Consider the following 26,974-nt stretch of genomic DNA (forward strand, 5'->3'; position numbering starts at 1 on the left):
AACAACTTCAGTATAAACTGAAGTCAAGAACCAACTAAAAGAATAAAAACTTTAGAATGAATCAATTGTTCTTTTATAATACTCAATAATTCCTTGCCATTCTGGAAAGCATAGCAAGGAGGTAATTGTATCAGATATGTTCACTACCTTGAGTTATTAGTAGAAATAATAAAGAGAGGATACAACCCCGCCACACAAACAAATAAATACCTGGGATGAGGAAGGGTCCAACAGTTTGGAGAGCATCACAAGGATGTTGATCAACAGAAGAGCTTCCTTGCTGTTGAAATCTTCTTCTATGTTGCTGAGCAGGTTTGTTAGTGATCTCTGAAAAAGGCAAAAGGAAAAGATGAAACTCACAACAAACAAGGTACAATCATCTGAAGGAGGTATTAGTGGTTTGAGAACCAAGTGTCCCATTTCTTGTTTAGGGGACTTGGAAGATTTTCTAGAGAAAATTACCTTGGGAATTATTACAGAATCTTTTCTCAAGAATGCTCCAAAATTAGACTTCTGTCTGATTGTCAAACTTGTGATGCTCCAATTTCTTGGAAGTGCTTAGTGGTCATCATCACATGCTTTAAGCTCACCTGAAACTGCCGAATCTGGAAGGCAGCTTTCTCAGTGACATTCACCTCCGCTGCTGCTTCGTCATCCTCTTCATTTGCAATATCTAACAAAGAGAAATGAAAAGATGGCAGCCAAGAAGAAGTGAAAAGCCAGAAAAGAAATTCATGAAATCAGTGTGAAAAGGACGCCTGGAGATAGAATTTGGGTTAGGAAACGAAGCCGAATCAAAATTACCCAAAGCCTGGAGGAATTGTGAGATTTTGGTTGGATAAAGTTGTGGCACTGTGTTAAAAATACGCAGTAGGCCTTCCAAGCATAACAGCGAGATGCTTTTGCCTTTATCCTTCTTCCCAAATTCTTCTGCTGATGTTGGGATTGAGGTGTATCTCCAAAGGAGGACTCTACAGGAAGTGGAGGATAGTCAAGAATTAGATCAGGTAGACCAAACATCCATGCATCTTTAATACTGCTTTAAACTCTTCTTGTGGTGCCTTTAAGGAACTTTAACAGTAAGATCAAATCAAAATGAAGTTTTTACAAGAAGAGAAGTGCATGGAGTGTGTGTGTGTGTGTGTGTGTGTGTGTGTGCAGCACAAATTTAGCTACAGTATGTTTCCTTCATTCTTCTTATTTCATACCCTGATTTTTCTTTTGGCTTACGATTTTTTACTCCATTTCTGCACTCTGTATACCGTTTCCCAAAAGAAAAAAAGCTGTTAAAAGTAGGTAAGAATGCATATAGATTCTATTAGATGTTATTTCTGCAGCTCTTATAGACAAAAAAAAAGCAGTATTAAAATACTGACACCTCTTGACTACTTAGCATTTTAACTCACCGAGTGATTTTGCAAAGATACTGGAACATCTTCCCTGGGTTCTCTCCCTCCGGCCCATCTGTCTGCCCTGTCTCATCCAATTGTTGCACTTTCTGCAATGCTACAGTGACAGCATAGCGCATGAATTCAGTGCTGGAGCGGAGAACAGCCAGGCTCTCCTCATGGCTTTGGGCACAGTCCCTAATGGGTTGGAAGAAAATTCTGGACTGAGTAAGTAAAACACAGAGAGAGAGAGAGAGAGAGCATGAAAATATACAAATCATCGTCTTTTAATGATCCCATAATCCCTTGTGGCATGGAGTCTGGGCAACTGAATAGAGGCAGTAAAGTGATTTTAATGGCTGGATGCCCTTCCTGTCACCAATGCGGAGTTTTGTTCAGCAGATATATTCTTTGTGCCCAAAGAGAGAAATATCTGTCTCTACCTAGGATCGAACTCACAGCCTACTGATTGTGAGGCAAGAACTTCACCTCTAGGCTACCGTACCACTCCTCATGAAAATATACAAATGCCATGTCTGAATCCATGGATGTTGACTGAGTTTATTACTGGCTTTTATAGCTCATTTCTGTACTTCTAGTGCCATTTCTAGTCCATCTCATTTCTGTTGGCTGCTTTTGATTCTTCAAAACACGCAGACAGTGATCAGTACTTTAATTTTTTTTTTTTTTACCTGAAGAGACTTGTAAGTAAAGTACACACAAAGCCCATCGATAGGAAACTTCGGGCAATTTTGCTTGTTGACGAGAGTTTGTTCTTTCCCACTTTCTCTTTCAGGATTTCACAAAGTTTTGCGTAGCACTTGAATAGGCTCAAAACATCTTCAAACTTGTTCTTACTGCAACACACATTACCAAAAGTAAATATATAAACTCAAAAGCTCAGAAGCTTTAGAAGTAAGAATTCAATTCCTTACTTGTAGTTGCCTGTACTAAAGTTGTATTCAATCAAGACCTCACAGATCCCCATCACTAAAATGGCATAGATGTTGTTCTTTAAGCCCACTCCGGTTGATTGAGAGAAGTCTGCTGATTTATCCTAACATTCAAAAGCAAGCAAATTAGAAAGGCCACTTCTAATATTTGTAAATTGCTGAATAGCAATAGCACTTATATACTGCTTCATAGTGTTTATATAGCAATAGCACTTAGACTTATATACAGCTTCACAGTGCTTTTACAGCACTCTCTAAGCAGTTTACAGAGTCAGAATTTTCCCTGCCAACAATCTGGCTCCTCATTTTAGCCAGCTCGGAAGGATAGAAGGCTGAGTCAATCTTGAGCTGGTTAGAATCGAACTGCTGACAGCCGGCAGTCAGCAGAAGTAGCCTGCAGTACTGCATTCTAACGTCTGCACCACCACGGCTCTCAATCTCTTTCCCATTTGCTTTTCCACATTACGGTTTACATTGTTTATACTATTGTTACTGTTGTTTTTAATCTCCGTTTCTTTCTACATATTGCACAGAGCTGTTTGGAGTAGAGTGGCATAGAAATGTCACAAATAAACAAATGAATCAATTACCAGCTCAAAATCTTCCAGTTCGCTCTTGATCATTCGTCTTGTGATGGATTCCAACATCCTATCCAATTCTTGCTGAAAGCTTCTATCCTCCTCGTCCTCCTGATCTTCTTCAGCTTGCTGGTGCGCAGTTAAAACATTCGTATACCAGGCCAAACAATGTTGAATACAGCACAAGAGGTGAGCCTGAAGGAACCGTGGCATTAAACTATGAATGAAAAATGCCCTTTTCTCACTTCAAGCCAGCCAAACCTTAAATATTTTTTCAAAAGCTGCATTTCATTTGCCTTCAATGAATAAAATATGCTAATATATATAATACATAGGTCAATATCTTCTTGTTGATTCAGAATGCAAACTCAGATACACATTTTAAACAAGTGTTTTTTTTTAAAAAAAACTACTATCTGAATGCTCCCACTTTTTTCTTTCTTTCTCACCAAAGGTTCCTGCAAGAAGATTTGATCTCTTTGAGCCAAGATGCATTTTTCTAATTTCAATGGGGGCAGCAGGTCTGGTTCAGCTTCATAATATTGTTTTATCTGTTGCAACAAACCAAAGAGATTAATTTGTTAAATGATAAATAATCTCTTATTTATAGATTATAATCAGTGAGGAGGAGAAAACTCCCCCATTAAAAAGATTTTTTAAAAATATTAGAATGAAGAAACCATTTGCCAAACGAGGGCAAAAAGATTGTCACAATCACCATTTCCTTCCAGGAATAAACAGGCTTTTATTTCCTTCAATGGATTCTGGGGTGGATGAATCTTCTTTGCTACTTGCCTATGAATGATAATGTATTTCAGAACACAGCCATTCACTTGAGTGTCCCAAAGATGCTCTTCCAAAAGGCAATTGGACTTAGTTTTTTTCTCTCTTTGAAAATATTTCACTTCTCATTCAAGAAACTTCTATATTTCTGAAAAAAACTGAAGAAGCTTTTTGGATGAGACCCAAACTGTTTTTAAAGGAAAAAAAAAGTCCAGGTGCCTTTTTTTTGGGGGGGGGAGCACATTTGGGGTAGCATGACCTGGATGATTGAGAATCTCCATATTCACTTGAGTAGCTGTAAAAATTCAAAATATTACTCTCATGAAGTTTAATAAGTGACTTAGATCCATATTTCTTTCTCCTTCCCATCTACATGGTAAATCCTTTTTCTTCATTCCTATTCTGGGGCAAAAACAGTTTGCCATTTGGCCTCATCCAATTTCTCTTCAAAAGCAGAACTGTTGTGGTTCACCGGCAGCTTGTGCAGACGGCAGCGGAATCGAACAGTGGGGAAGAACAGGGACCAGTCAGGGAGTCTGGAGAGGACTCGGACGAGGGTCCTGCCTCTGATGCTGAGATGGGGCCAGGACCATTTGGGAGTGGGGTGCTGACTCCGGAGCCTCCGGAGTCTGGCAGCAGCGAGGTAGAGGAACAAGGGGAGCCTGTTCCCAGTGCGCAGAGCTGCTAGAAGGCAAGAGCAGCTGAGACAAAAGGGGCGACTCGGGAGTGAGGCTTGGAGGTGATTGCCCCTCCCATAAGGGATAAAGGTCAGGCAAAGATGACAATACCTTTGCAGGAAGCAAAGTTGTTCATTCTGTTCAAATTAATCCTTGAAGTTCTGTGTGGATTTTGTACTTCGGTTGTTTTTTTCTAGTTCATTGGGCACTTTAGTTGTTGGCAGCAATTCAAAGGAGATAAAGGTGGGTGCTTATCTCAAGAGACTGTTTGGGACTCATTACAGGCTGGGAATGAACATAATTCCCAGTGTTGAAATAAAACAAGAGTGGTTTGGGCTAAGCGTGTGTTTAATTACGGTCTCAGGAAGCCTTGGTCAGAACAAGAACCACAATCCAAACCAAGGGTAGACAAGACTCAAAAGAGTGACCCCAAAGTCTGGTCAGCATTTCACTTAAATCCAACTTCTAATGGTTGATCACTACTGTACCTGTGAGAGAAGCATGTCCAAAATGGAATGACTCAATTGAGAATTTCTGCGCAGGACGTCATAAAAACCCTGGAAAGTCAAATGAAATTTGTTTGTTTGTTTGTTTTAAAAAGTGAGCTTGAAAGTGATCAGAGAAGAACTGAACAAGCAGAAACGGTACCACCATCCACAAAGAAGAGAGGGGTCAATCTAATCTCTAAAGAAGTTGAAGGCAAGACAAGAAGCAATGGATGGAAAACTAACCAAGCAGAGAAGCAACCTAAGGAGAAATTTCGGTGAGAGCAATCAACCAATGGAACTGCTTGCCACCAAAAATTGTGGGTGCTCCGACAGTGGAGGTTTTTAGGAAGAAATTGGACAAACGTTTGTCTAAAATGGTAGGGTCTCCTGCTTGACCAGGGGGTTGGACTAGAAGATCTCCGAGGGCCCTTCCAACTCTGTTATTCTGTATTCTGCAAGTAGTAAGTTTACTTGAGACATAGCTAGAAATGTAGGCATGCTAGAGAATTAAGCTGAATGCCAAAGGGAGCTCTCCTTACCTCATAGAGGGTGAGTCTGACATCAGCCTGCTGGCTCAGGCATCGTCTCAGGCTGCCTAGGATCTCTAAGCAAAAGGCCTCATTGGCTGCCGCATTATAGCGGGCGTGGACATCTACTTGGACCTGGAAGGAAGGAGCGGTCATGGAAATCTCTGTACAGGTAGTCCTCGACTTACAACCGCAACTGAGCCCAACATTTCTGTTGCTAAGGCATTTGTTATTAAGTGAATTTTGCCTCCTTTTACATCCTTTCTTAAAGCCCTCACAGTTGTTAAGTGAATCACTTCAGTTGTTAAACTAGTCAAACTGTTGTTTAAGGGAATCTGGCTTCCCCATTGACTTTGCTTGTCAGAAGGTCACACAAGGTGATCACATGATCTTGGGCAACCGTCATATATAGGTGTCAAGTGCCTGAATTTTGATCATGTGAATTTTGATCATAGTGCAATGGTGGTAAGTCTGAAAAACGGTCATAAGTCATTTTTTTCAGTGCCGTTTTAACTTCCAACAGCCACTAAATGAACTGTTGTACTCCTGTTCTATGGACCGAATCCTATACATGTCAAACCCTGCTGGACACAGAAACACTTTGTTCTGTAAACCTACGAAATCAGCCTAACTTGATCATCATCTTCATTTAACAACCCCATAATCCCTTGCAGGGTGGAGTCTGGGCAACTTGAATGGAGCAAGCAGAGTGTTTCAGTGGCCGGATGCCCTTCCTGTTGCCAATGTGGTGTTTTGTTCAGCAGATATATTCTCAGGGAGAGAGAAATATCTGCCTCTACCTACGTAGGATCGAACTCACAGCCTTCTGATTGTGAGGCAAGAGCTCCATCTCTAGGCCACCGCACCACTCTATCAGCCTAACTCAGAGGGTTAACGTCATTGCCCAGAAGATCATTGGTTGCCCTCTCCCCTCTTTGGAAGAGCTTTATAGCTCCCGCTGCCTTAAGAAAGTTCAAAACATTCTCAAAGATCCATCTCATCCTGGGAACCCTTTTTTTGAACTATTACCATCTAGCAGACGGTACAAGATAATAAAAACAAGGACAAATGGGCTGAAAAACAGCTTCTATCCCAGGGCAGTAGCTTTTTTGAATTCTACTGTATAGTGCAGTGATGGTATGGTGTTGCGAGTTTTCAGTGCAATCCGTGGAGTGTGAAGGATGTGTGTTTGTGTTTATTTTCATGATCATGATGTGCACTGAAGATGGTGTTTGATTTCGCTGTATGAAGTGTAATGACAATAAAGTAAACTAAACTAAATACTAATAATACATTTATACATACTATACATTTATACATACTAATAATACATACAATAATAATACGCCTGACTCCCAGGGACTCTGTAGCCATTTCTGGAATTGCTCAAAGTGCCATTGCTCAAAATGTAGACATTTGGAATACTGGATAGTTTGAATCCATGGGTTAGTTCATTGTAATTAGCTGTTCCTATCATTTCTCAAACACATCCCTTCCAGTATATGCATTGGTGCTTCAGATCAAACCAAGAATCTGCAGAAGAGCTAGTGAAACATGCTGGAACCAGTGCCCCCCCCCACTTTTTTTTTTACCTGACTGGCTCCAATTGCTTGGCTGCATTGGGAAGAGGACAAACTCCCCAGAACCTTAAAATTTTTCAAGAGGAGCAAAAATCCAGCAACTGCGGACTTGCGGGCATCTAGCTGTCTGCAATCAAGAGAAAAGGCGAATTTAAGGTAGTGCTTCTCAACCTTAGGACGAAAATTTATAAGAATAATGGGCTACTTATTCACCACCAAAACCTAACAGATAATTTACAAAAAACATGAACATTTGTTAACTTTCCTTGTCAGAGAGATTTAAGGTCTGGAAACCATCAATCATACTTTTTGGAAAATTTTACTCTTCGAGGAAACATTTTTTGAGATAAAAGCGATCAAACAGTTCTCCTGAGTTTTACTTTTTTTAAAAAGTGTTTGCACGTATGTGTGCAGGGGGAAATCAACAAACATGGAATACATTTTCAGAAAACGAACAGAGCTTACCCAGAGAACATAGATTTGCGAAGAACAAGGATCAGGGAGTCCCTCAAGGTCATACTTATTTTGAGCAAAGGCTGGGGGAAAAAAATGTGGTAGACTTGAGTGTGACAGGCTTGATAAGCAAGGGATTTCTGAGAAGGAAACGGCAGCTTGGAAACTCAACAAGAATATGATAGAAAGGGAAGATTTTGACATGCGTCTTGACTTGATACACCATCTTAAAACTATCACAATACCAAAAAAAAAAAGTTTCATAAGCTACTTTGGGCCTTTTCTGTATGGGTGGGAGAAGGAAAAAAAAACCTGAGTGATTAAAGATTCGTTTTTGGTCCAACTACGCTTTTGCGTTTCTAATTATCTATAGCAGTGGTCCCCAACCTTTTTTGTACCAGGGACCAGTTTCAAGCAGAAACACTTTTTCAAGGACCAGCGGGGTGGGGGGGGATTCTATTTTCCATTCCCAAAACTTTGTTTACCCTACAACTAGCCTTAAAGACACCTGACTGCAGTCTCTCTAGTTCTAGGTCTTGCCCAGCTGTGTAGCTACAAAATTTCATGCAGATGTTTATCTTATCTCTGTTTGGTGAAAACAGGAATTGAATGAGGAGCATTTAGTCAGTGTGTTTTCCCTAGGAAGCTCCTGTAGTCCTTGTTTAGGGATCATTCAGAGCTACGATGGACCTCTAACATCCAACCCAGGAAGAAACTGCTTCAAAGAAGCCGGGGTGGCTTTTCCTGTCGCCGCAGCTCCTTGAGCGCCCGTTCACCCCCCCCACCCACCCCGCCCGTGCTGGCGGTTCAATCCAGTGCTCCGTTCTGCCTGCCTGCCTGCCTGCGTTTCTGGTTGTTTCGGAGCAGCTTGGCTGATAAAAAGAGGCGAATAGTTATTATTCTCAGCCGAAGCTGCTCCGAAACAAACGAAGGCAGGCAGGCAGGCAGAACGGAGCACTGGATTGAACCTGGATTGATTGGCGGCGGGGTGGGGGTGAACGGGCGCTTCGGGGGAGCTGCGCCCACAGGAAAAGCCACCCTGCCGGCTCCTTTGAAGCAGTTTCTTCCTGGGCTGGTGGAGGAGCGAGAGAGCGACTGAGAGAGGAACGAGGCGGGAGGAAACCGAAGCTGCTGAGCCGGAGAGCAGGACAGGCTTTGGTTGCTTCCTCCCTCCCCTTCTTTCATTTGTGTCCTTGATCCCTGATCCCAGCAGCATTCACCGAAGGCGAAGAAAGCCGCCATTTTTTTTATTTTATTTTCTTTGCGGCCCGGTACAGAGTGCTCCACGGCCCGGTACCGGTCCGCGGCCCGGTGGTTGGGGACCCCTGATCTATAGTGTTTTTAAAAGTACCCCTTTTTGAGCAACTACATATTTATAATGTTACATTTACCTGTACAGCCTTGAGAAACCCTTGAACTGTGTCAAGAGGGAGGAAAGATAAATGCTCAAAAGCTTCTGTAACATTAGAGGAAGAATTCTGGAGGACAAGAGGAGCAGATAGAATTATGCTGGACAATAAGTCTGCAAAGAAAGGAAGAGAGAACATTCAAAGCTGTGGCATCTGGTACGGAAAAGGACAGGATGCTCTGACTAAGCACATCCTTTCAAAAAGGAAGGCAGATACATGTTTATTTGCAGTTCTGTGTAATACCCATGTAGTGTGGCTGTAGTATTATTTATCCTTTTTATCATCTTCTTTACTTCTTCCTATGATTGGTATTATTCTCTCTGTTGCTTTGCATGTATACCGAGTGCTTCTGTACTGGAGACAAATTCCTTGCATGTCTAATCACACTTGGCCAACATAAAGTATTCAATTCAAGTTCATAGATTAAAGAAGAGGATTGATTCACTACTTTTCCTCAAGCCCCTGCTTGTTTTGCTATGTTAAAGGGTTAACAGGCCCTTTTAACATGTCCTACTGAGATCAGAAAACATGGGTACATAGCCTACTTGGCCTTGATGAAAATCAACTAATAATAATCTTGAAATCAGTATCTTCTTGAATTCATATATGGCAGAGGAATTATTTACATCATCATGGCTTGCTGAGTAAGCCGTTATGGTTTCATGCAGTATAGAAATACTCTTTCCCAACTATCATTTGCTTTTTTAAGTCAGGAGCCTGGGGAAATTCCTGGCTGATGAATTTTTCTTGAGATAGTGTACTGGAAGCTTGAGTGGTGCAGTGGCCTAGAGGTGGAGCTCTCACCTCACAATCAGGAGGCTGTGAGTTCAAAAGTTACCTATGAAGTGGGTGATGGGAACGCCTGCATTTGTGACCACTCTGTTCAGGATTTGCTCTAGAATTTCACTTCTGATTGGTTCATGTACCTGGAAGACAGGGTATTTTTTAAAAAAGAATGCAAGGTTTCTCCATCTAGTTGCAAGAGAAATGCTATAGGCTTTGGAAGTTGTGCTACATTGGTTGACTGCTTTACCAGGAAGCCCCAAATATGTTTACTCCCCAATCCTACTGATAAGCACAGAAAAATGCATCTATAAGCACTTCGATGCATCTCTGGGCTTCTCTGTGGTGGTGTGATATATTAGTTTTACTTTCCCAGGTAGTAGAGGTGGTATTCCCAGGGGTGATATTCAGCAGGTTCTGACCAGTTCTGGAGAACCAGTAGCGGAAATTTTGAGTAGTTCGGAGAACCAGCAAATACCACCTCTGACTGGTCCCGCCCCCATCTATTCTCTGCCTCCCATCAAGTCCCAGCTGATTGGATGTGTCTTCTTTGGTTGCCCTGCACAGGAGAACAGAGCTGGAAAGCAGGTTAGCGGGGTGGGGAGGGAATGGGAATTTTTCAGTAACCTTCCCCCTGGAGTGGGGAGGGAATGGAGATTCTACAGTATCCTTCCCCTGCCACGCCCACCAAGCCATGCCACGCGCACCAAGCCACGCCCACCGAACCAGTAGTAAAAAAATTTGAATCCCACCACTGTAGGTTACCCTCATGTTTTAACTATTTAAATAGTATTTATGAATGAAAGTTGGCTTTATACCTAAAAGCAAAAAAACAAGCTGTACCCTTAGCCCACTCCATTAACAGATTTGCCCTGAACTAAATCTCATGCAAAGGCTTGCTCCTTTTGTTGTTTCCTGTTTCCCGCAGGTAGTAAGAGGCAGGGTTAAAAAAATTTTTTAAAAAAAATTAATTTGAGAAGGAAAAACGTATCAAAACAGCTTCAGTTTCGCCTTTAAAGACAGTCTAGAAATATGTCTATCATAAGAATTTGAAGAAATCCTATATCAGCAGAAGAAAAAAAAATCTTAATATTATATCTACAGCGTCACACAATTCCATCTTTACATTACCTTGAAAGTTTCCAAGAGGATATCAGCTCCCAATTTACACACTTGCTGGGCTGGAGTTTTGGGCAGAATATGGTTACTTTCCATGGCTTTACCTCCAAAAGGCCTTTTTGGCCCATAAGAGTCCATCAGGATAAACCCAAGTTCTACCAGACCCTGAGTCACATGATCCCAACCAAACACGCTGCATGGGAGGAGAGAGAGAGAAAAGAAAACAGCTGTCAACTCATAAAATATTCCTATGCCTGTTTTAGTAGTTGCCATAAAAAGGGGTGGGTGGGAAGGAAGGGAATCTGGAAGAGCAGTTGAAAGCGAAAGTACATTCCAACTCTTATCTTTAAAAGATTGTAACTAAAATACCAGTTTTTGTCCATGAATATATTTAATTGGGGAATGTGAATGATGACACCCAGCCCATGAATGTGCTCAATTGGAGAATCTGGTTTATGAGACACCCAGATGGGAGGGGGGAAACAGGGTCACAGGTGACTGTAAATTAAGTATGCCAGAGTTGGCTTCACACAGGGCAGTGCCAGTATGTCACCTCTAATAAATCCTTTGATGTTTTTTGAAGTTTGGCTCGAGAATCAAGATTTAATTAGAGCGATTGCCAGAATCCTGACAACAGCACAATGAAGGGATTCTACACCTGTATTTTAAAGTTCTTATAATAAATGTGGTTCGTTTACAAAGCTTCCAGGTTTAGCAGGAGGAAAAGGTAAAATTCCTTGCATTAATTGCTCTCAACTGACAGGCTGTTGTAGTAACTCACCTGTTTGCTACAACTTCCAAAAACATGTCAGATACATCATACTGCAGAGGAGCTAAATCCTGTAGAAACCTGGAGCCCTGAAGAAACTGTTTGTCCTTGAAAGTTTTCATAACTGACGTTTTCAGAAAGTCAAATATCTAAAATACCATGAGAATGAGCAATTAGGACTTCCTTCGATCAGTGTCTTGAAGGGAAGAATTCAGCATATTCAGTACAGAACAAGCATAACTAAATATGGCAGCATGACCAAGTTTTCTGTAATTGACTGTGAGAAACCCTCAAAATCTAGAAAGACGGACATACCTGTTCTTTAAATCGGTGTATTCTGGCCATTGAAAGCAGAATGGTCACACTGAAGGGGCAAAGGGCTTTGCTAGGATCTCCTTGCTGCTCTGTCTAAGAGGCATCAAAACAATGCAAAGCAATTTAAGAGGACTTCCTATTTACAAAGAAATAATGCCATATTGCTTGCCCAAGATCACCTCAGTCTCTTAACTCTTCATTTAATATACCTTTAAGTATTTTATTAGCTCCTTTCCTAGATCATGGTCCAGATTTATCGCTAGGACAACATGCAGAATGATGGTGCCTTCCACGTGGCGGAGTTGTTCTAAGGGCACTGTAGCTTCTTCAAGTTCCAGGGATCTGGAAGATTGAATTTCGCTTGTAATAAGAAGCGAAGGCAATAAGTCTGCTTCAACAAAGGGCAATAGATGGTCACAACTTCAAATCGAGAACATGAGAAAAACGACTTACTTTGAATCTCTCTGCTCTTCTTTTTGCTTTTTATCCATCTGGTTGAAAAAGTTGACAATCCCTTCCAAAATGTTTTTCTTGCTACCCTGAGAAGTTATGAGATAACTGTGTTACATGACCCGTATTGCCAAATCTTTGGGTAAACGGGATAATTCCTCCGAGCCGTGAAACTATGATATTAGAAAATTTGGGAAGGCAATTTCCCCAAAAGCATTACCTTTGAAGAAAGTAGCAACAGCTGATACACTAAAGGTGGGATTTCCTGGAGATCTAACTTTGAGAACATTCTTAAGATCTTTTCTACCACAAATTGCAATTCTTCTTTACTCAATGGAACATCCCTGCATAGTGAAACAAAAGACAGATCTGTGCCTTTTCAGAAGATAGCATCACATTTACATCAGAAGATGCAAACTAATACATACATTTATTTATGTATATATTATTATACATTGGCTTTCTTCAAAGGAACAAAACTGGTTCTCTTCTTTTCAGTTAATCTTCGCAATAAACCTGAGTCAGCTGAAGTGAAGACTAGGTTAATTTATCAATTTTGTGAGACTGCCCAGCTCTATAACAATTCTATGTGGCATACATTACACATGATATTTTGGTTGATTTTTGGCTCACTAAATCCTATAAATTGGGGTACTATGGATTGCAAAGCATGACTCAAATAATGGATTGTTGTGGTTTAATCACAAACCAAAGTTAAAACAAAGCTGTAAGTTAACACAGTACAGGGATCCAGCCAATGAAAGATAATATCAACTGGACTTCCGGTTTGAGCTTCTTCAGCGACAGACCGAAACCTCGTCTCTGCGAGGCTTCGATCCGTGCTCGCCGCTGGAGCGCCCCGAGCCGGCTGGTTTCGGGGCTAAGCCACCCCGTAGAGGTGGTGAAGAGGGGGGAGACTGCCAGCAGGGTTGAGGAGAGCCGCATCTCTCTTCCCCAGCTGGCCATTACTCCCTTTCCCGAAGGCGGTTGCAGCGGTGGTCAGAAATGGCCACCACAAAGAAGAACTCGACCGGAAAAGAATGTGCAGGAGGAAGATAAGAAGAGAAAGTTTTGGTTGACCGGGTCAAACAGCAAAAGCAACAAATAAGGTACCCTGGAATTGAAACTGTTACAAAACAATAACATTGTTCCCTAAGAAGATTTTTAAGCTGCGAAGGAGAGAGAAAAGGGAAAAGATTTGGTTTTCTCCTTTTCCTATACTGACAGTTAAGAGACTTAAGTAAGAAATTGGGAAAAAAATCCACTTTGACATCAATAGGCATTTAATGCTGAAAATAAAAAGTCAAAGGGATAATAAAGATTTCTGGATAATTAAAAGCTTTTGAAAACAGGAAAGGAAAGAAAAAGAATAAAAGGGTAAGATCTGGAAGGGAGGAGACTGCCTGGAATTAAAAAAGAACTTACAGCAAAATCTCAACAAGACTTCCAAAAGATACATTATAACTGAAATATTGCAACAAAAACCCCAGGAAGAGAAAGTCGAAAAAGAAATAAGAAGATATAACTCGGGACTATCTGGATTACTTGATGATTTCTGGATTCTTGGTTATTGTTTTGAATGACTAAAATCAATCGGGTGGTTGTTTAAAACTGTTTAAAATGGCTCCACTTTTAGAAGAACTGAAAATGGAACTTAAAAAGTACAAAGAAGATGCACAAGAAGGGAGAGGTTCTTTTGGCTTCGTATTTCAGTTTTTAGAAATGGAGATTTAGAATTATGAGAAACAACAAGAAATGCCTGCAGAACAAGAAGATTGCGACAAAGAAGAAGCCACCTTTAATGAACAAGTAATCTTAGATGGGGGAAAAAAGGAAAGGGGGAAAGAGAATGGAAAGTTTTAAGATTGGGAAAAACAACTCCCCCCAAAAAAAAAAAATATAGAGTGAAAAATAAGTATAAAATCAGAAAGCAACAGAAGAGGGAAATGCAGAAGAGAGAATTAGAACTGGAGAGACAAGGGGGTAAAAAGGGGAGGGAGAAGATGAGAGGGAAGAAAGAAAGGAAAAGAAGTTATAAAGGACAGAAGCTAAATATAGAGAAACAGGGCCTATTTAGAGATAATGGGTGAAAACTTAATGGAAAAAGGGATTCTGCAAAGGTACATAAGATAGTATGGTTATATTAGAAGCAGAAATAATTTTAGAAAATATGAAACAATGTATGATTAAAATGTCTGATAAAATAGCTATCGTAATTCAATGGAATGCTTGTCAATAAATAAATGTAACAAAAGGTATATTTAATGATTTATAAAACATATGTGAAGAAAAATAAGGGAAAAATTAATTATGGAGATTATGTGTGTTTTTAAGGAAGTATGATATTTAATTGAAAAGAAGTGTTAAAGATGTTAAGATTTTAATGATTATTAATGATAGAACAGAACTGGAATGGAATGAGGGTTTATAATTACATATATTTACAATCTTTCTTTCTTTTTTTAAAGAATATAGCGTGTATTATAAGAATGTACCAAGCAGAATTCGATTGGAAGTTATGTATTATATATTATATTGAAGGTCATAAACTTAAGGTATATATTGAAGTTTAAATAAGAGTTGAATGGATGTAATTAAAAGATATAAAGGTGTCATACTCCAATTAGTAACTACAGGAGAAAATTTGTTTAATGAGAAAAGATAATGTGAAATTGAAACAGAACAGACAAAAGTATAAATATAATGAATTGAGATAATAATCAAAATAAAATTGAGAAAATTAAGAGGGGAAAAACTATATAGAAAATGTAAAATAGTATAAGATATGGAATAGAATACAAAAAGAAGCATGAAATTGAGTTTTGTGTCTGTATAAAGAAGTTCAACCCGGGACCTTGCTATTTTCAAAAAAGATGTTTTACTTGTATTTTGTGTGTGAAAACCCAAATAAAACTTTATTTAAAAAAAGAAAGAAAGATACCGTGTTTCTCATATAATACTGGGTCTTATTTTTTTTTGAGCCCCGAAAAAATGGCTAGGCCGTCTTTTCGGGGGTGACTTAATTCCCCCCTTTGCATCTTCGGGCAGGCGGCGACGGCTTGGATGTTGACCTCGGCGTTGGTGGGGCACTTCGTATCGGGGTCAACGCAGGCAGCACCATATCCAGGTGTGCAACAAAAGTACTTCCTAACGGCAAGCCACCCCACCATTCCCCCCCATTTCGCATGTTTTAATATAGGCCTTAATTTGGGGGGAGGGGCTTAATTTCATTTCATGCCTATAAAACATGCTGGGACTTCCTATTGGGGGAGGCCATATTGTTGGAGAAACAGGGTAATATCAACTAATAAACTCGTAGCTAGATCAAGATTTGAATACTGATGTTTTGATCCTAGCCTGGCATTCTAAACTAATCCAGGTCAGACGTGTATAATATTCTTTTCCCACAACCATTTTTTTTCATTTAAAGAAAGCAGACAAAGACTAGTCTAGACAAGCTTCTCTCAGAATATGATTAGATTTGGACCATAAATAAATTCTGAACTTTGAACGTGTTAAATAATCTTTCTAAGCTCTTTTCAGTTTCATCAGCTAATTCAGGAAAGGATATAAAAGCATCCCTTAGCACCTGGATCTTTCCAAAACGATACAGGCATGAATGCTTTCCTTTGGAACCTTTCCCACTTAAGGAACTCAAGGAAAGCCTAAAACACTTTTTGAAGTCCAAGCATAGACTGTTATTGAAGACCTCTATGCACCCTATAATTGATCCCTAAGCCAGAGACAGACAGACAGACAGACAAAAAAAGGGGAGGGGGGAATGTTTAGGACTTACCTGAACATGGAAGTTATATGGATCACATACTGAGGGCTCCACCTGTCCCCAAAAAATAAACAAAACCCCTCTGACTTTGAATCTAAATATGATAACAAATATGATACTTCCAGAGAAACTGCATTTGTTTGATAAACTAAACCTACAGAGAGATTGATGGCTAGTAATTAAATAATCCGCAAAGCTTATACCAATACAGGTTACCAACAACCCATCCAGAATTCAACTGTCTTTTTCTTAACTAATGCTTTAATTCATAAAGTGGCATTTGAAAGCTGTGTTCCGAGGCTTACTCACAGGGTTACAAGGCAAATGCAAACATTAATATTTCCAGTTATTACCATTCCGTTACTTTTGCTCATTATTTATGGGAAGAAATATGACACTTCATAAAATACTGGTGAAGAAAGCGTGAGCAGAAGGGAGGGGAAGAAAACGAGAGGAGAGAATGGAATGGAATGGAATGGAATAGAATAGAATAGAATAGAATAGAATAGAATAGAATAGAATAGAATAGAATAGAATAGAATAGAATAGAATAGAATTCTTTATTGGCCAAGTGTGATTGGACACACAAGGGATTTGTCTTTGGTGCATATGCTCTCAGTGTACATAAAAATACATTCATCAAGAATCAAAAGATACAACACTTAGTGTTAGTCATAGGATACTAAATAAGCAATCAAATTATACTAGGAAACTTAAATAAAACAATATAAATCGTAAAGATACAAGCAACAAGTTTATAGTCATAATTGGGGGGAGGGAGGGGAGAGATTGAGATTCCATATATTTATGGATAGTTTTGCATCTGCCTATGTAAATTATGCCAATAAATACTTTACATCAAATTGACCCCCAGAACAGATGCCACCAAATGGCATCTGGCCTGGCAAGCGCAAACTTACCTGCTGGAACAGAGGGTATTGATCAGCTGTTTCTTATATTCGTCCCCAGTCAGCTCACCTGAAAGGGGAATAGGTTAGATGTTGTTAGTTAGCAAAAGACATCAAGGAGGGAAAACTGAAGAGGAAAAAGCTTACCTGTCCCATATTCAAGGGTCTCTTTAGATGTAGCCAACACAGTAAGAATTGTAGGAAAGAGTTCCAAAGACTTGCCACTCAATAGGCTGCCTCCTTTAATGGCTTCAATGAACAACATAGCCAAGTCAGCCAAAGTAAGCCCCGGTAGCTTATGAGCCTGATGTATTAAAATATATATTATTTTTTAAAAATCTGATTATATATTAAGAGGTTTTAGACCAAATAAAGAAATGAGCTCTGAATTACATTATAACATCTATAAAAGTGTCACAGAAGTACCTCCTATACTCACAACCTGAAATATCATCTCCCAAAGTAAGAGGAATTATTATATACATTTTGTATATCATGTCAGCTATTAAGAAGCTGAGGATGTATCCAGCCTAACTAGCTCAATGTAGACACTATATGTGATCATGATCGCAAAATGCAAAGCTATGCATGCCACAACTTCCTAATTGCAGCCCTTCCCATCCTCAATGCCATTCAATTATGTTGGCTTCTTATTTTAAGAATTCCCTATGCCAACATGAAAATTGAATTCCCCCCGTCAACATGAAAAAGGATTCTGGGATTTAGCCCATAAACTGCATCTGGAGACTACCATCTTAGAGAAAGTTGCTTTTTAAAAAATTAACAACTGTGTAACAACGCAAGAAGGAAAAAGCAATCCTGGACAGTAATAAAGTATTCATTTTCAGACATCTATATAAACATACATAGCACCGGGCTGCAAAGGAAATGATTAGCATGTTGCTAACATATTGTCCAACTCAAAATAATATAAACTTTTTTAGACATAAAAAGTAATCATTTCCACTGTCACTCAGGGAAACCCCTGAGAATTATATTTGTATTTTTTACCTCTAACATAAGCAATCTTATTATCTCAGATGCAATTTCCACTTGCAGGTCACCGGACTCCACTAACTCGATACAGTGTTTGTAAATATTTAGTCTTCTGGAAACACCCTTCTGTTGAGAGCAAGGGGAACCTAAACAAACAAAAACCACAAAAGCAACAAAATACTGTTAATTTTGTACTGCTTAAACAGCGGAAAGTGGGATTTTGCAATCTGAAAGCTTGCATATTCCTTTATCAACACATAGGTGAATTTGCTTCCCCAATACTTCATTGATTAAAAAGATTCAACTGTTTATAAGCCATTAGTTGATGCAGTCTGTTCTAATAGTAGAACAGACTAATATCTGGGTTTCCTACCTTTTAATAATATTTTAAAAGGTAGGAAACCCAGTTATTAAAATGAAACAGAGAAGCAGGTTGTCCCCAGTATGGTCAAGAAACTGACATTATTTATATACTTGCTCAAAATACTAGCTTCGTATGGACAAGTAGCCATGTCATTGGGTCAGAGATCAATCCAGTAGTCCTTTGTAAGTACCTTTGAACATTCCTCTCAAAACAGCACCAATCCCCTTCTTCCTCAAAGCATGTTTCGTAATGAGGTCATTCAACTGTAGCAAAGAGACCAGAGTTGTCATTCTTTTGAATTTTTACATCCATCATTACCCCCAGTATTACTTTGAATAAAAACATGTATATTTATTGTCTTCTTAATGTAGTCTACAAATTATCACACGAGTAATCTTTGTGAGAGTGTGAAGATGTTGGAAAAAAGAATAGAGAATTTAGACATAAACAATCAAGTGACACAGTAGTCCATTGATAGCTTATTTCATAAAGGGCAATTATCTCAGTTGGCAAGAAACATTTTAATTTGTACAAAATATTTATGTTAATGTCTAATGAGCTTCATATGGTTCATGGTTTGATAAATATTCTATGAAAAGATCAGTTTTAATTTCAGTGGGACAAATACCGATATTGTTTTCATTTAAAAATCCCTATTTTTAACAACAACAAAAATATGGTTTTTAATTTTCGCAAATATCCTCAACATCTGTCAAATAATTTTGATTGTTTAGGGTTCTTGAGAGGCCTCCAAGGGCCCTCAGATCACACTTTAAGAAACTGCTTTAAAGAGAGTTTAGAAACTATAGTTCAGTACTATCTAGATTGCCACAGCTTGCCCAGCATGGGAATCAACAGGAAGAAGTTACTGAAAATAGAACAAACATGCTTTAAAAAAAAACATTTCAAGGTAAAAGCCATTCATGACTAATGGGAATACTTTGAGGGTGGGGGTGCTGCCTGTCAGATAAGCAATTGGGGCTGACCTCTTTTTCATCCAGGCTCTGCAGGCATGACTGGAGGTGCTCTGAGTTTCCCTCTGCTGCCAGAAGCAGGATTTTCTGGTCCATTTTGGCAGTGCAATGGAAGCTTCGGGGTCACTTACCAAATCTTCAAGAATAAGGGATATTTACTAAAATACAAAAACAGGTTCCTCCATTTGTTTTGCCTCCTAGGTCAAGGAAATGCTGTCATGTTAATGTATGCTGATTAGTGTACATTCAAAGTGACCATAAAGTTATTTTACTCTATTCTATTCTATTTCTAGAGAAGACCATAGTTGCCCCTCCGTGACCCCCTCCTATTTCCTCCCAAATGACCCCCATGGCCTCACCCCTATTGGCTGGTGCCCACATGACCTCTCATCACCCAATCAGCTCCCCCCATTGCCTAAGGTTCCTTTGAGCCGCCTCTCGCCCCAATGAGCTCCCCCCAAAGGGTTCCTCCACTGACCCCGCTTTCCCCCAACCCCCCTCCCAATTGACACCCCCAAATCTCCCCTTCCTCTCCGCTGCCCCCTTGCAGGACCCTGCCCCAATTGGAGGTCTGACCCTCAAGCTTCACACCCCCAAATCCTATTTCCCCCACCCAAATGACACCTCCCCGTAGCCTCATCCTATTGGCTGGTGCCCACGTGACTTCTCATCACCCAATAAGCTGCCCTCCATTGCCTGAAGCTCCTTTGAGACCCCCTCTTGCCCCAATGAGCTTTCTTCCCCCCTGGGTTCTTTGACGCCCCCTTTCCCCCAACCCCCACCCCTCCCTTCCACCCCAAATCTCCCCTTCCTCTCCGCTGCCCCCCTTGCAGGACCCTGCCCCAATTAGGGGGCGGTAGGGCGAGGGCTTTTCTTCCCCACCTTTCCTTTCTGCCCGCCCGCCCTATCGAGGCATTCCCGCCTTCCTCGCCAGCCTTTCCCAGGGTCGAATCTCCCGCCAGGAACTACACACAAGCCCCGCCCCCTAAAGCGCGGGGGGAGGGAAGGAGGGAGGGACTTTGGTTTCCCTAGGCAACCCATCCCTGCTTCGCCTTCCGTCACGTCTTGACGTTTCCCCCCGAAAGGCGGTCCCAAACAAAAGACCCGGATGGAGCTATGGCGCGCTTTTGCAAAAGTCCTATATAGTTTCGTAGGAAGCGGGTTCGAGTCCCCCCCTTCAGTAAGCGCGCGAGAGGTTTCTTCGTCAAATATCGAGGTTTTTTTTTTAATCCAGCAGTATATTTTTAACAGTCTCTCGCCTGAGATCTTAAGAGGTTTGAGTCAAAGTTGCATCGCTTGCGGATTTGCTATTGCATTGATTTCTCCCTCTAGTGCAGGGGTCTCCAACCTTAGCAAATTTAAGACTTGTGGACTTCAACTCCCAGAATTCCTCAGCCAGCCATGCTGAGGAATTCTGGGAGTTGAAGTCCACAAGTCTTAAAGTTGGTAAGGTTGGAGACCCCTGCTCTAGTGGATCATTGCACTGATCTCTCTCTCTGGTCTAGTGGACCATTGCCCTGATCTCTCTCTCTCTCTCTCTCTAGCCAAAGCTAAGGGAACCTCTCTCCAGCTTTGAGGGGTGCAAGGAAGGAGGAAACCCTTTTGTGGCATCACGAGAAGCATGCATGCATTCCCAGGCGTTGCATTTTTAACAAATGACAGTGTGGCCATCTGCGCCTCAAGCCTGGACGTTTTGCAACGATGGAAGGAGACTTTTTTCCTCCCTCTTCATCCAATATTGCACTTTTTCCTAAGGAGTGAAAGACTAAATGCATCGGCCACTGACCACCTGTCATGGTGCCTGAGAATCACCTGGGAAGGCAGGAGGAAGAACATTCCCCGGTCTGGACAACTATGGTGCAGATTTTTTGGAGAGCTGGCCATTTCCAACCTTTGGGACAAGCATGGCCTGGATGACTAAGAATTGCCATAGATTTAACATATAAAGAATGGTTGCTGGAACTGGGTGACATGATATCAGTGTTCCAATATCTTAGGGGTTGCTACAAAGAAGGAGTCAAGCTATTCTCCAAAGCAGCAAAAGATAGGATAAGAAGCAATGGATGGAAACTAATCAAGGAGAGAAGCAACCTAGAGCTAAGGAGAAATTTCCTGACAGACTAGAACAGGGGCCAACCTTTTGGACCTCAGGGACCACCAAACTCATAATTTTAAATCCCGCGGACCAGAGAACCTGGGAAAATCCCAAAAATAGTCTGCAGGAAAATTCCTCACCCCGTTTTCCTACCGATCGATCATTCTTTATTTGGGATCGCAGGATACCATCTCCAGCTCTGTTCTCGAGTGGAGAGAGAGAGAGACTTTTGGCTTCAGGGGAAGGAAAGCATCAGAAGTCTTTCTTTCTTTCTCTCCCCCAAACTCTGTCAGAAATGAGTCTTTGCTGGCGCAGCCTCTTGGAGCAGGAGGCCTTGCAGGGTCCCAAAGACTCATTTCCGGCGGAGTTTGGGGCAGAGAAAGAAAGACTTTTGTAGCATTCCTTGCATGCAGCCAAAAGCAGAAGAGGAAAGAAGCAGCCTGGTGGCCAGGCCAGGTGCGTAGGGTGACGGGCACGTTCCCCTCTCTGCCTTTCCCCCCCTCCCATCACTACCTTGTGTTGTTCGCAATGCAAGCGACACAAGCCTTCTGTTCCCACACAGTCTGGATTAATTGCTTTGGGGGGGTCCTTTCTCTGCGGGTGACATTGTGGGTGACATTTGTGGGTGACATTTCTCTGCGGACCACCAAAATTTTCTCGCAGACCATCACTGGTTGGTGACCACTGGACTAGAACAATTAACCAGTGGAACAACTTGCCTCCAGAAGTTGTAAATGCTCCAACGCTGGAAGTTTTTAAGAAGAGATTGGATAACCATTTGTCTGAAGTAGTGTAGGTTATCCCGTCTAATTAGGGGGTTGGACTAGAAGACCTCCAAGGTCCCTTCCAACTCTGTTTATTCTATTCTAATCTTTAGCCATGCACTTTGGGATGAACACCCTTCAAAGGGTGTGGGAGTATGAATGGATTTTCAGAAAAATTGCAGATCACAGGAACCATTTGCACTACTCGGGTGACCCTGAGGACACACATAAACCAAAGAATACCAATGGCCAGCTGTCTGCAAGGAGTATAAATCCTTCCATTCCCCACCATCCTGTCAGAGCTGAAGAAGCTTCTTGGATGAGAAGTGAAACATCTTCAAAAACCAGAAAGTCCAGTTGCCTCTAGAAAAAGCACTTTTGGGAATTCCTATGAGAGAGAAAACTGAATCCAGGAATTCTGCACTAAACAGGATCAGAAGGGTGTTGCTATTGGATGGGAAATCTGTAGAGAAGTCAAAAGTTATTCTGGAAGAAGATAGGGCCAAACCACTTCCACACTGTTGCTAAGAGAACAGCATGACTAAGCCTATAAAAAATCATCAGCAGTCAAGTTCAATTTACAAGAAACCTTACTTTTATTCAGAAAATGGGGATTACAGTAATCCGTGTGGCCTTTTCTGCAAATGCACAGCTTCCTATGAAAACTTGAGCTGTTGGAAGGAGCCAATCAAGGAGAGAACCATAGTCCCCAATGGTTAGTACAACTTGGCCTTATTCCTTAAGGATGTCAACTTCTAGAGACTTGAGCTGCTGTTATTTGTCATTTTCTCAATTCCACTGTTTGGAGGAGTACATTTGTTTATAGAGGGTCAGCCCCCTGGAGTAGGCACAATAGACACAACTTTATATCAAATGTGCAAAAATAGAGAAGTAATCATGTTGCCTGTTTACAGTCAGTAAGTTGCATTCAATTGAGTCATAGTGGCTCAGTGGTTAGAATACAGTATTTCAGGCTAACTCTGCCGACTGCCAGCAGTTTGATTCTAACTGGTTCAAGGTTGGCTCAGCCTTCCATCTTTCCGAGGTTGGTAAAATGAGGACCCCAATTGTTGGGGGCAACAGACTGACTCTGCAAATTGCTTAGAGAGGGCTGTAAAAATACTATGAAGTCTTAAGTGCTATTGGTATTGCTATTAAAATCAATGCAGCAACTGGGTTCTTTATATGCCTGGTTTTGCCTACCAAAACAGATGAGATGGCCTATCATGCCCCTGTTGGAATCTGACTTGGAGGAGGAAGCTGAACAGCTGACAGGGAGTGGGAGTGTGGCCCCGTTGGGCTGTGGAAGAAACTGGGGAAGGGCAAAGTCCGGCTGGGCAGAGTAGGGGAGAGGTAGAGCAAGGGAGAGGGAATTCAGAGGAAGATCCAGGCCCACCCCCTCTTCATCCTAGGGCACGCAGGGAGGAATGGAGAAGGGAGCAACGTGGGTTGAATGGCTTACGGGGGGATGAAAGTGCCCCGATTCCCTTCATTAGCTGCAGCTGGGAAAACAGTGTATAAAAGAGGAAGCTGCACATAGCAAGTTGTTGGAGCAAACGTGAAGTTATCTTGTATCATCGTGGTTTATCTGTGTAACTGGTGTCTTCCCAACTGTGTGAGTTTTGCCGTGCTTTCAAGTCTGAAATTCCTTCTCCTGTCCTGTCAAGCTAATTACTTCAGTTTGGTTTGTTTGGATTTTAAGTTACAGTTCGTGTGTACCTTGTTTTGCACTGAATTTTCTACAGTTAAAGACTGTTCCTGGGAGAGTTTTTCTCCAGCCGAAGGTAACCTGGACATTGGGGGCAAAGTTGGAGATAATAAAGGGACTCTTATTGCTTATTTGACTGTGTTGCCTTTGTGCCATGCCCCAGGTCATCACATGGCCTTTCTAAAGACGAAGATAAAAACTACATTGCCTTTTAGCATATATATTTTTCCAACTTCCTAATCTAGCAGCTCTGAGACTTCATTATGTTCCACCCAAGCATGACCCTGCTTAATATTTTTGGCTGGTGTGGTCTTTCTAGTGTCTCCTACTTCTCCCACCATTAGATGTTCCCATGAACAGATGGCATTGTTCTCCTTGATGTGCTGCCTTTAGAACATCATGTGCTGAGCTGTTTGCTACTTGGAAATGTGCTGCCTTAGTGGCTCACACACCACCAGGTGGAGGCTGCAAGGCTGATCCTGCATAGGTGACCTAATTATTGGCCTGAGCACTCTGTTGAAAAATACTGGTGGGCCATTTCAAGATCCTGCTTTCATATCGAGGTGGATAGACAGGCAGAAAGACATATTTGTAATCTTTCAGCCCTTCACACAGAGCCTCTGCAGACAATGTCAAATGAGGGCCAGACATCAATGCTTAAATACAGTATTGTGTTTGCTTAACGGCGGCCAAATAATGCCATTCATGAAAATTGTCAAAATGTGTGGCTGACCAATCAGAAGCTGTAGGGGAAAGAAAAGAGATCAAAGTGGCATTTGGCTGAACCCATATTGTGCCTTCTCCACACAAGTCCCACTGACAGTTGTGTCTCTCCCCTTTTTTCTTTCTTTTTCTTTCCTTTCTTTCCTTTCCTTCCTTTCTCTCTCTCCTTTCTTTCTCTCTTTCTCCCTTTCTCTTTCTTTTCTTTCTTTTTTCTTCCCTTTCTTTCCTTTCCTTCCTTCCTTTCTCTCTCTCCTTCTCTCTCTTTCTCTGTCTCTCTTTGATCTCCACCCACAATTGGAACACATATTTTCCTCCCACAGTCCTGGTGCCATGGAATTCAAATCCTTACATTCCCCAAGCAATTAAAGAACATGTCTTTCATATTCCAGTTCCTCTCCACAGGGCCTATGTGCTTCTTTCTTTGAATCTGGAATCTTTTTAAGTTAAAAGAACCGTCTGCTAACTTTAATGGCCTCCCCCTTGCCTATTCTTTTTCATCTGAATCTAAACTAATCTTCTGTTCCTATTAAGAGGAACGGCCTGTGACTGTATGTGATAAACCAAGCTTTGATTTGTTTGGCTTGCCTTGTGATATGAACATAGCTGCCGTGGATTATAAACGGCAGCTAATAATGGCTTAGCAAGTTATGAACACTCTGCTATTTGTAGCGTAGTCAAAAAAAACCAACAATACACTATTGTTTGATGCAACATGGGAACCCCAAAAGAAAGAGGGAGGGAGGGAGGGAGGGAGAGACAGAGACAGAGACAGACTCTGGATGAAAATGAACACATACAGTACATAAAGTTTAAAATGGGAATAATTGCAGGTGTACATTGTGATATCAACAGAATACTACAAACAACAAATGTTTTGGGGTCACATTGTGATGGTGTCTTCGCGCACATGCCATCATTTATTCCCTGTTGTCCTCTCTTCCACCTGTAATTAATGGTACACGTAGTCCTCAATTTATGACAAATTGGGATTAGAATCTTCAGAATTGATTTTACGACCATGTTTACCATGTTCATTGAGAGAACCATGCAGTTGTTAAGTGAATCATGGTCATTAGCTGCATCTGGCTTCCCCAATCAACTGTTTTTCAGAAGCCATCTGGGCCGGTTGTAAATCATGATCGTTTGTTCACAAGACACTGCAACTGTCCTAAATGTGAACCAAGCAACTGAATTGTGATCATGTGACCATGGGTGTGTGTGTGGTACAATGGTCATAACGGCAAGCATGGTTCATAAGTCCCTTTTCCAAGGTTGTCATAACTTTGAACCTCATAAGTACTAATACCATTCTATAAAGCCTTAGTCAGACCACACCTAGAGTACTGCATCCAGTTTTGGTGACCACTATAAAAAAGATGTTGAGACTCTAGAAAAAGCGCAGAGAAGAGCAACCAGGATGATTAGGGGACTGGAGGCTAAAACATCTGATGAATGGTTACAGGAACTGGGCACGGCTAGTTTAGTGAAGAGAAGGAGAGGGGAGACATGATAGCACTCTTCTAATATTTGAGAGTCTGCCACAGAGAGGAGGAAGGGATCAAGCTATTTTCCAAGGCACCCGAAGGCCAGACAAGGAATAATGGATGGAAGCTGAACAAGGAGAGATTTATCCTGGAAATAAGGAGAAAGTTTCTGACAGTGAGAGCAATCAACCCATGGAACAGAATTTGCCTTCGGAAGTTGTGGGAGCGCCATCACTTGAGACTTTCAAGAAGAGACTGGACTGCCATCTGTCAGAAATGGTGTAGGGTCTCCTGCTTGGGTGGGGGGTTTGGACTAAATGACCTACAAGATCCCTTCCAACTCTGTTAATCTTAAACCTATCCAATCGCCCTTCAGCCCCTGCCCCATTCTATGTAAAGAGAATGGGCTAACGAGTACATAAGGACTTAGGAAGAAGCCTCCTGGATGAAGTAAAGAGATTCATGTCCCAGATCCCACCAGATGCTTCTAGGAAGAGCTCACTGATATGGAAGGTCTGGCTGGATTGATCTCACACACTGAGATATCGATCAAAGTGTGAGCCATGAGCTGTGAGCTGTGAACATTTCTCAGGTCAAGGAAGTCAGTTATGCCACCAAACACCCAACTTCGGAACCTTAAGAGCCTGTTTAAGCAAAGGAATGGTGGGAAGAAGCAGGGATGCATTTAAATGCCATGGATATAAAGAGAACCTGCATCCCTGTGCTGACAGAGGATACAGGCACACAAATACATACACATGTGGACATGGCAGGATGACAATATGGACTTCACGTATGTAAAATATCTAAATTCACCAGGAAGCTGCTCTTCCTCCTTTGATGGAGTTGCAGTCTCTGCCTTTTATCTCACTTTCAGTGTTCTCATGAATCCTTCATTCTCC

At 41.3% G+C, this 26,974-nt stretch overlaps 1 protein-coding gene across 3 annotated transcripts in view; it reads right to left on the reverse strand.

Annotated features, from left to right (window-relative positions):
- The window catches only part of FANCI (FA complementation group I), a 29,362-nt gene extending 8,987 nt beyond the window's left edge, over positions 1-20,375 (reverse strand). The window contains exons 1-27 of one of the 3 annotated variants that reach the window (XM_087972752.1): positions 20,181-20,375; positions 19,311-19,456; positions 18,515-18,587; positions 17,976-18,106; positions 17,112-17,268; positions 16,977-17,034; positions 16,069-16,110; positions 12,493-12,616; positions 12,276-12,361; positions 12,032-12,164; positions 11,823-11,915; positions 11,520-11,656; positions 10,751-10,931; positions 9,675-9,762; positions 8,819-8,949; positions 7,440-7,510; positions 6,987-7,101; positions 5,407-5,529; positions 4,868-4,936; positions 3,369-3,470; positions 2,932-3,114; positions 2,324-2,445; positions 2,081-2,245; positions 1,407-1,586; positions 805-971; positions 591-673; positions 211-327 (exon numbers count right to left, since the gene is read on the reverse strand). In XM_087972752.1, coding sequence (XP_087828878.1) covers positions 211-327; positions 591-673; positions 805-971; positions 1,407-1,586; positions 2,081-2,245; positions 2,324-2,445; positions 2,932-3,114; positions 3,369-3,470; positions 4,868-4,936; positions 5,407-5,529; positions 6,987-7,101; positions 7,440-7,510; positions 8,819-8,949; positions 9,675-9,762; positions 10,751-10,931; positions 11,520-11,656; positions 11,823-11,915; positions 12,032-12,164; positions 12,276-12,361; positions 12,493-12,616; positions 16,069-16,110; positions 16,977-17,034; positions 17,112-17,268; positions 17,976-18,106; positions 18,515-18,587; positions 19,311-19,394 — 3,015 coding nt within the window. In that variant the 5' untranslated portion in view covers positions 19,395-19,456; positions 20,181-20,375. Of the gene's footprint in view, positions 1-210; positions 328-590; positions 674-804; positions 972-1,406; positions 1,587-2,080; positions 2,246-2,323; positions 2,446-2,931; positions 3,115-3,368; positions 3,471-4,867; positions 4,937-5,406; positions 5,530-6,986; positions 7,102-7,439; positions 7,511-8,818; positions 8,950-9,674; positions 9,763-10,750; positions 10,932-11,519; positions 11,657-11,822; positions 11,916-12,031; positions 12,165-12,275; positions 12,362-12,492; positions 12,617-16,068; positions 16,111-16,976; positions 17,035-17,111; positions 17,269-17,975; positions 18,107-18,514; positions 18,588-19,310; positions 19,474-20,180 lie in introns of those variants that run through there. The other 2 variants (XM_087972754.1, XM_087972753.1) reach the window with 2 other exon arrangements.
- Positions 20,376-26,974: the final 6,599 nt, after the last annotated feature.

Source organism: Notechis scutatus, chromosome 11 (assembly GCF_049901735.1).
Source record: "Notechis scutatus isolate UNSWTSFEM ecotype Mainland chromosome 11, rNotScu1.2, whole genome shotgun sequence".
Classification (NCBI taxonomy): Eukaryota; Metazoa; Chordata; class Lepidosauria; order Squamata; family Elapidae; genus Notechis; species Notechis scutatus.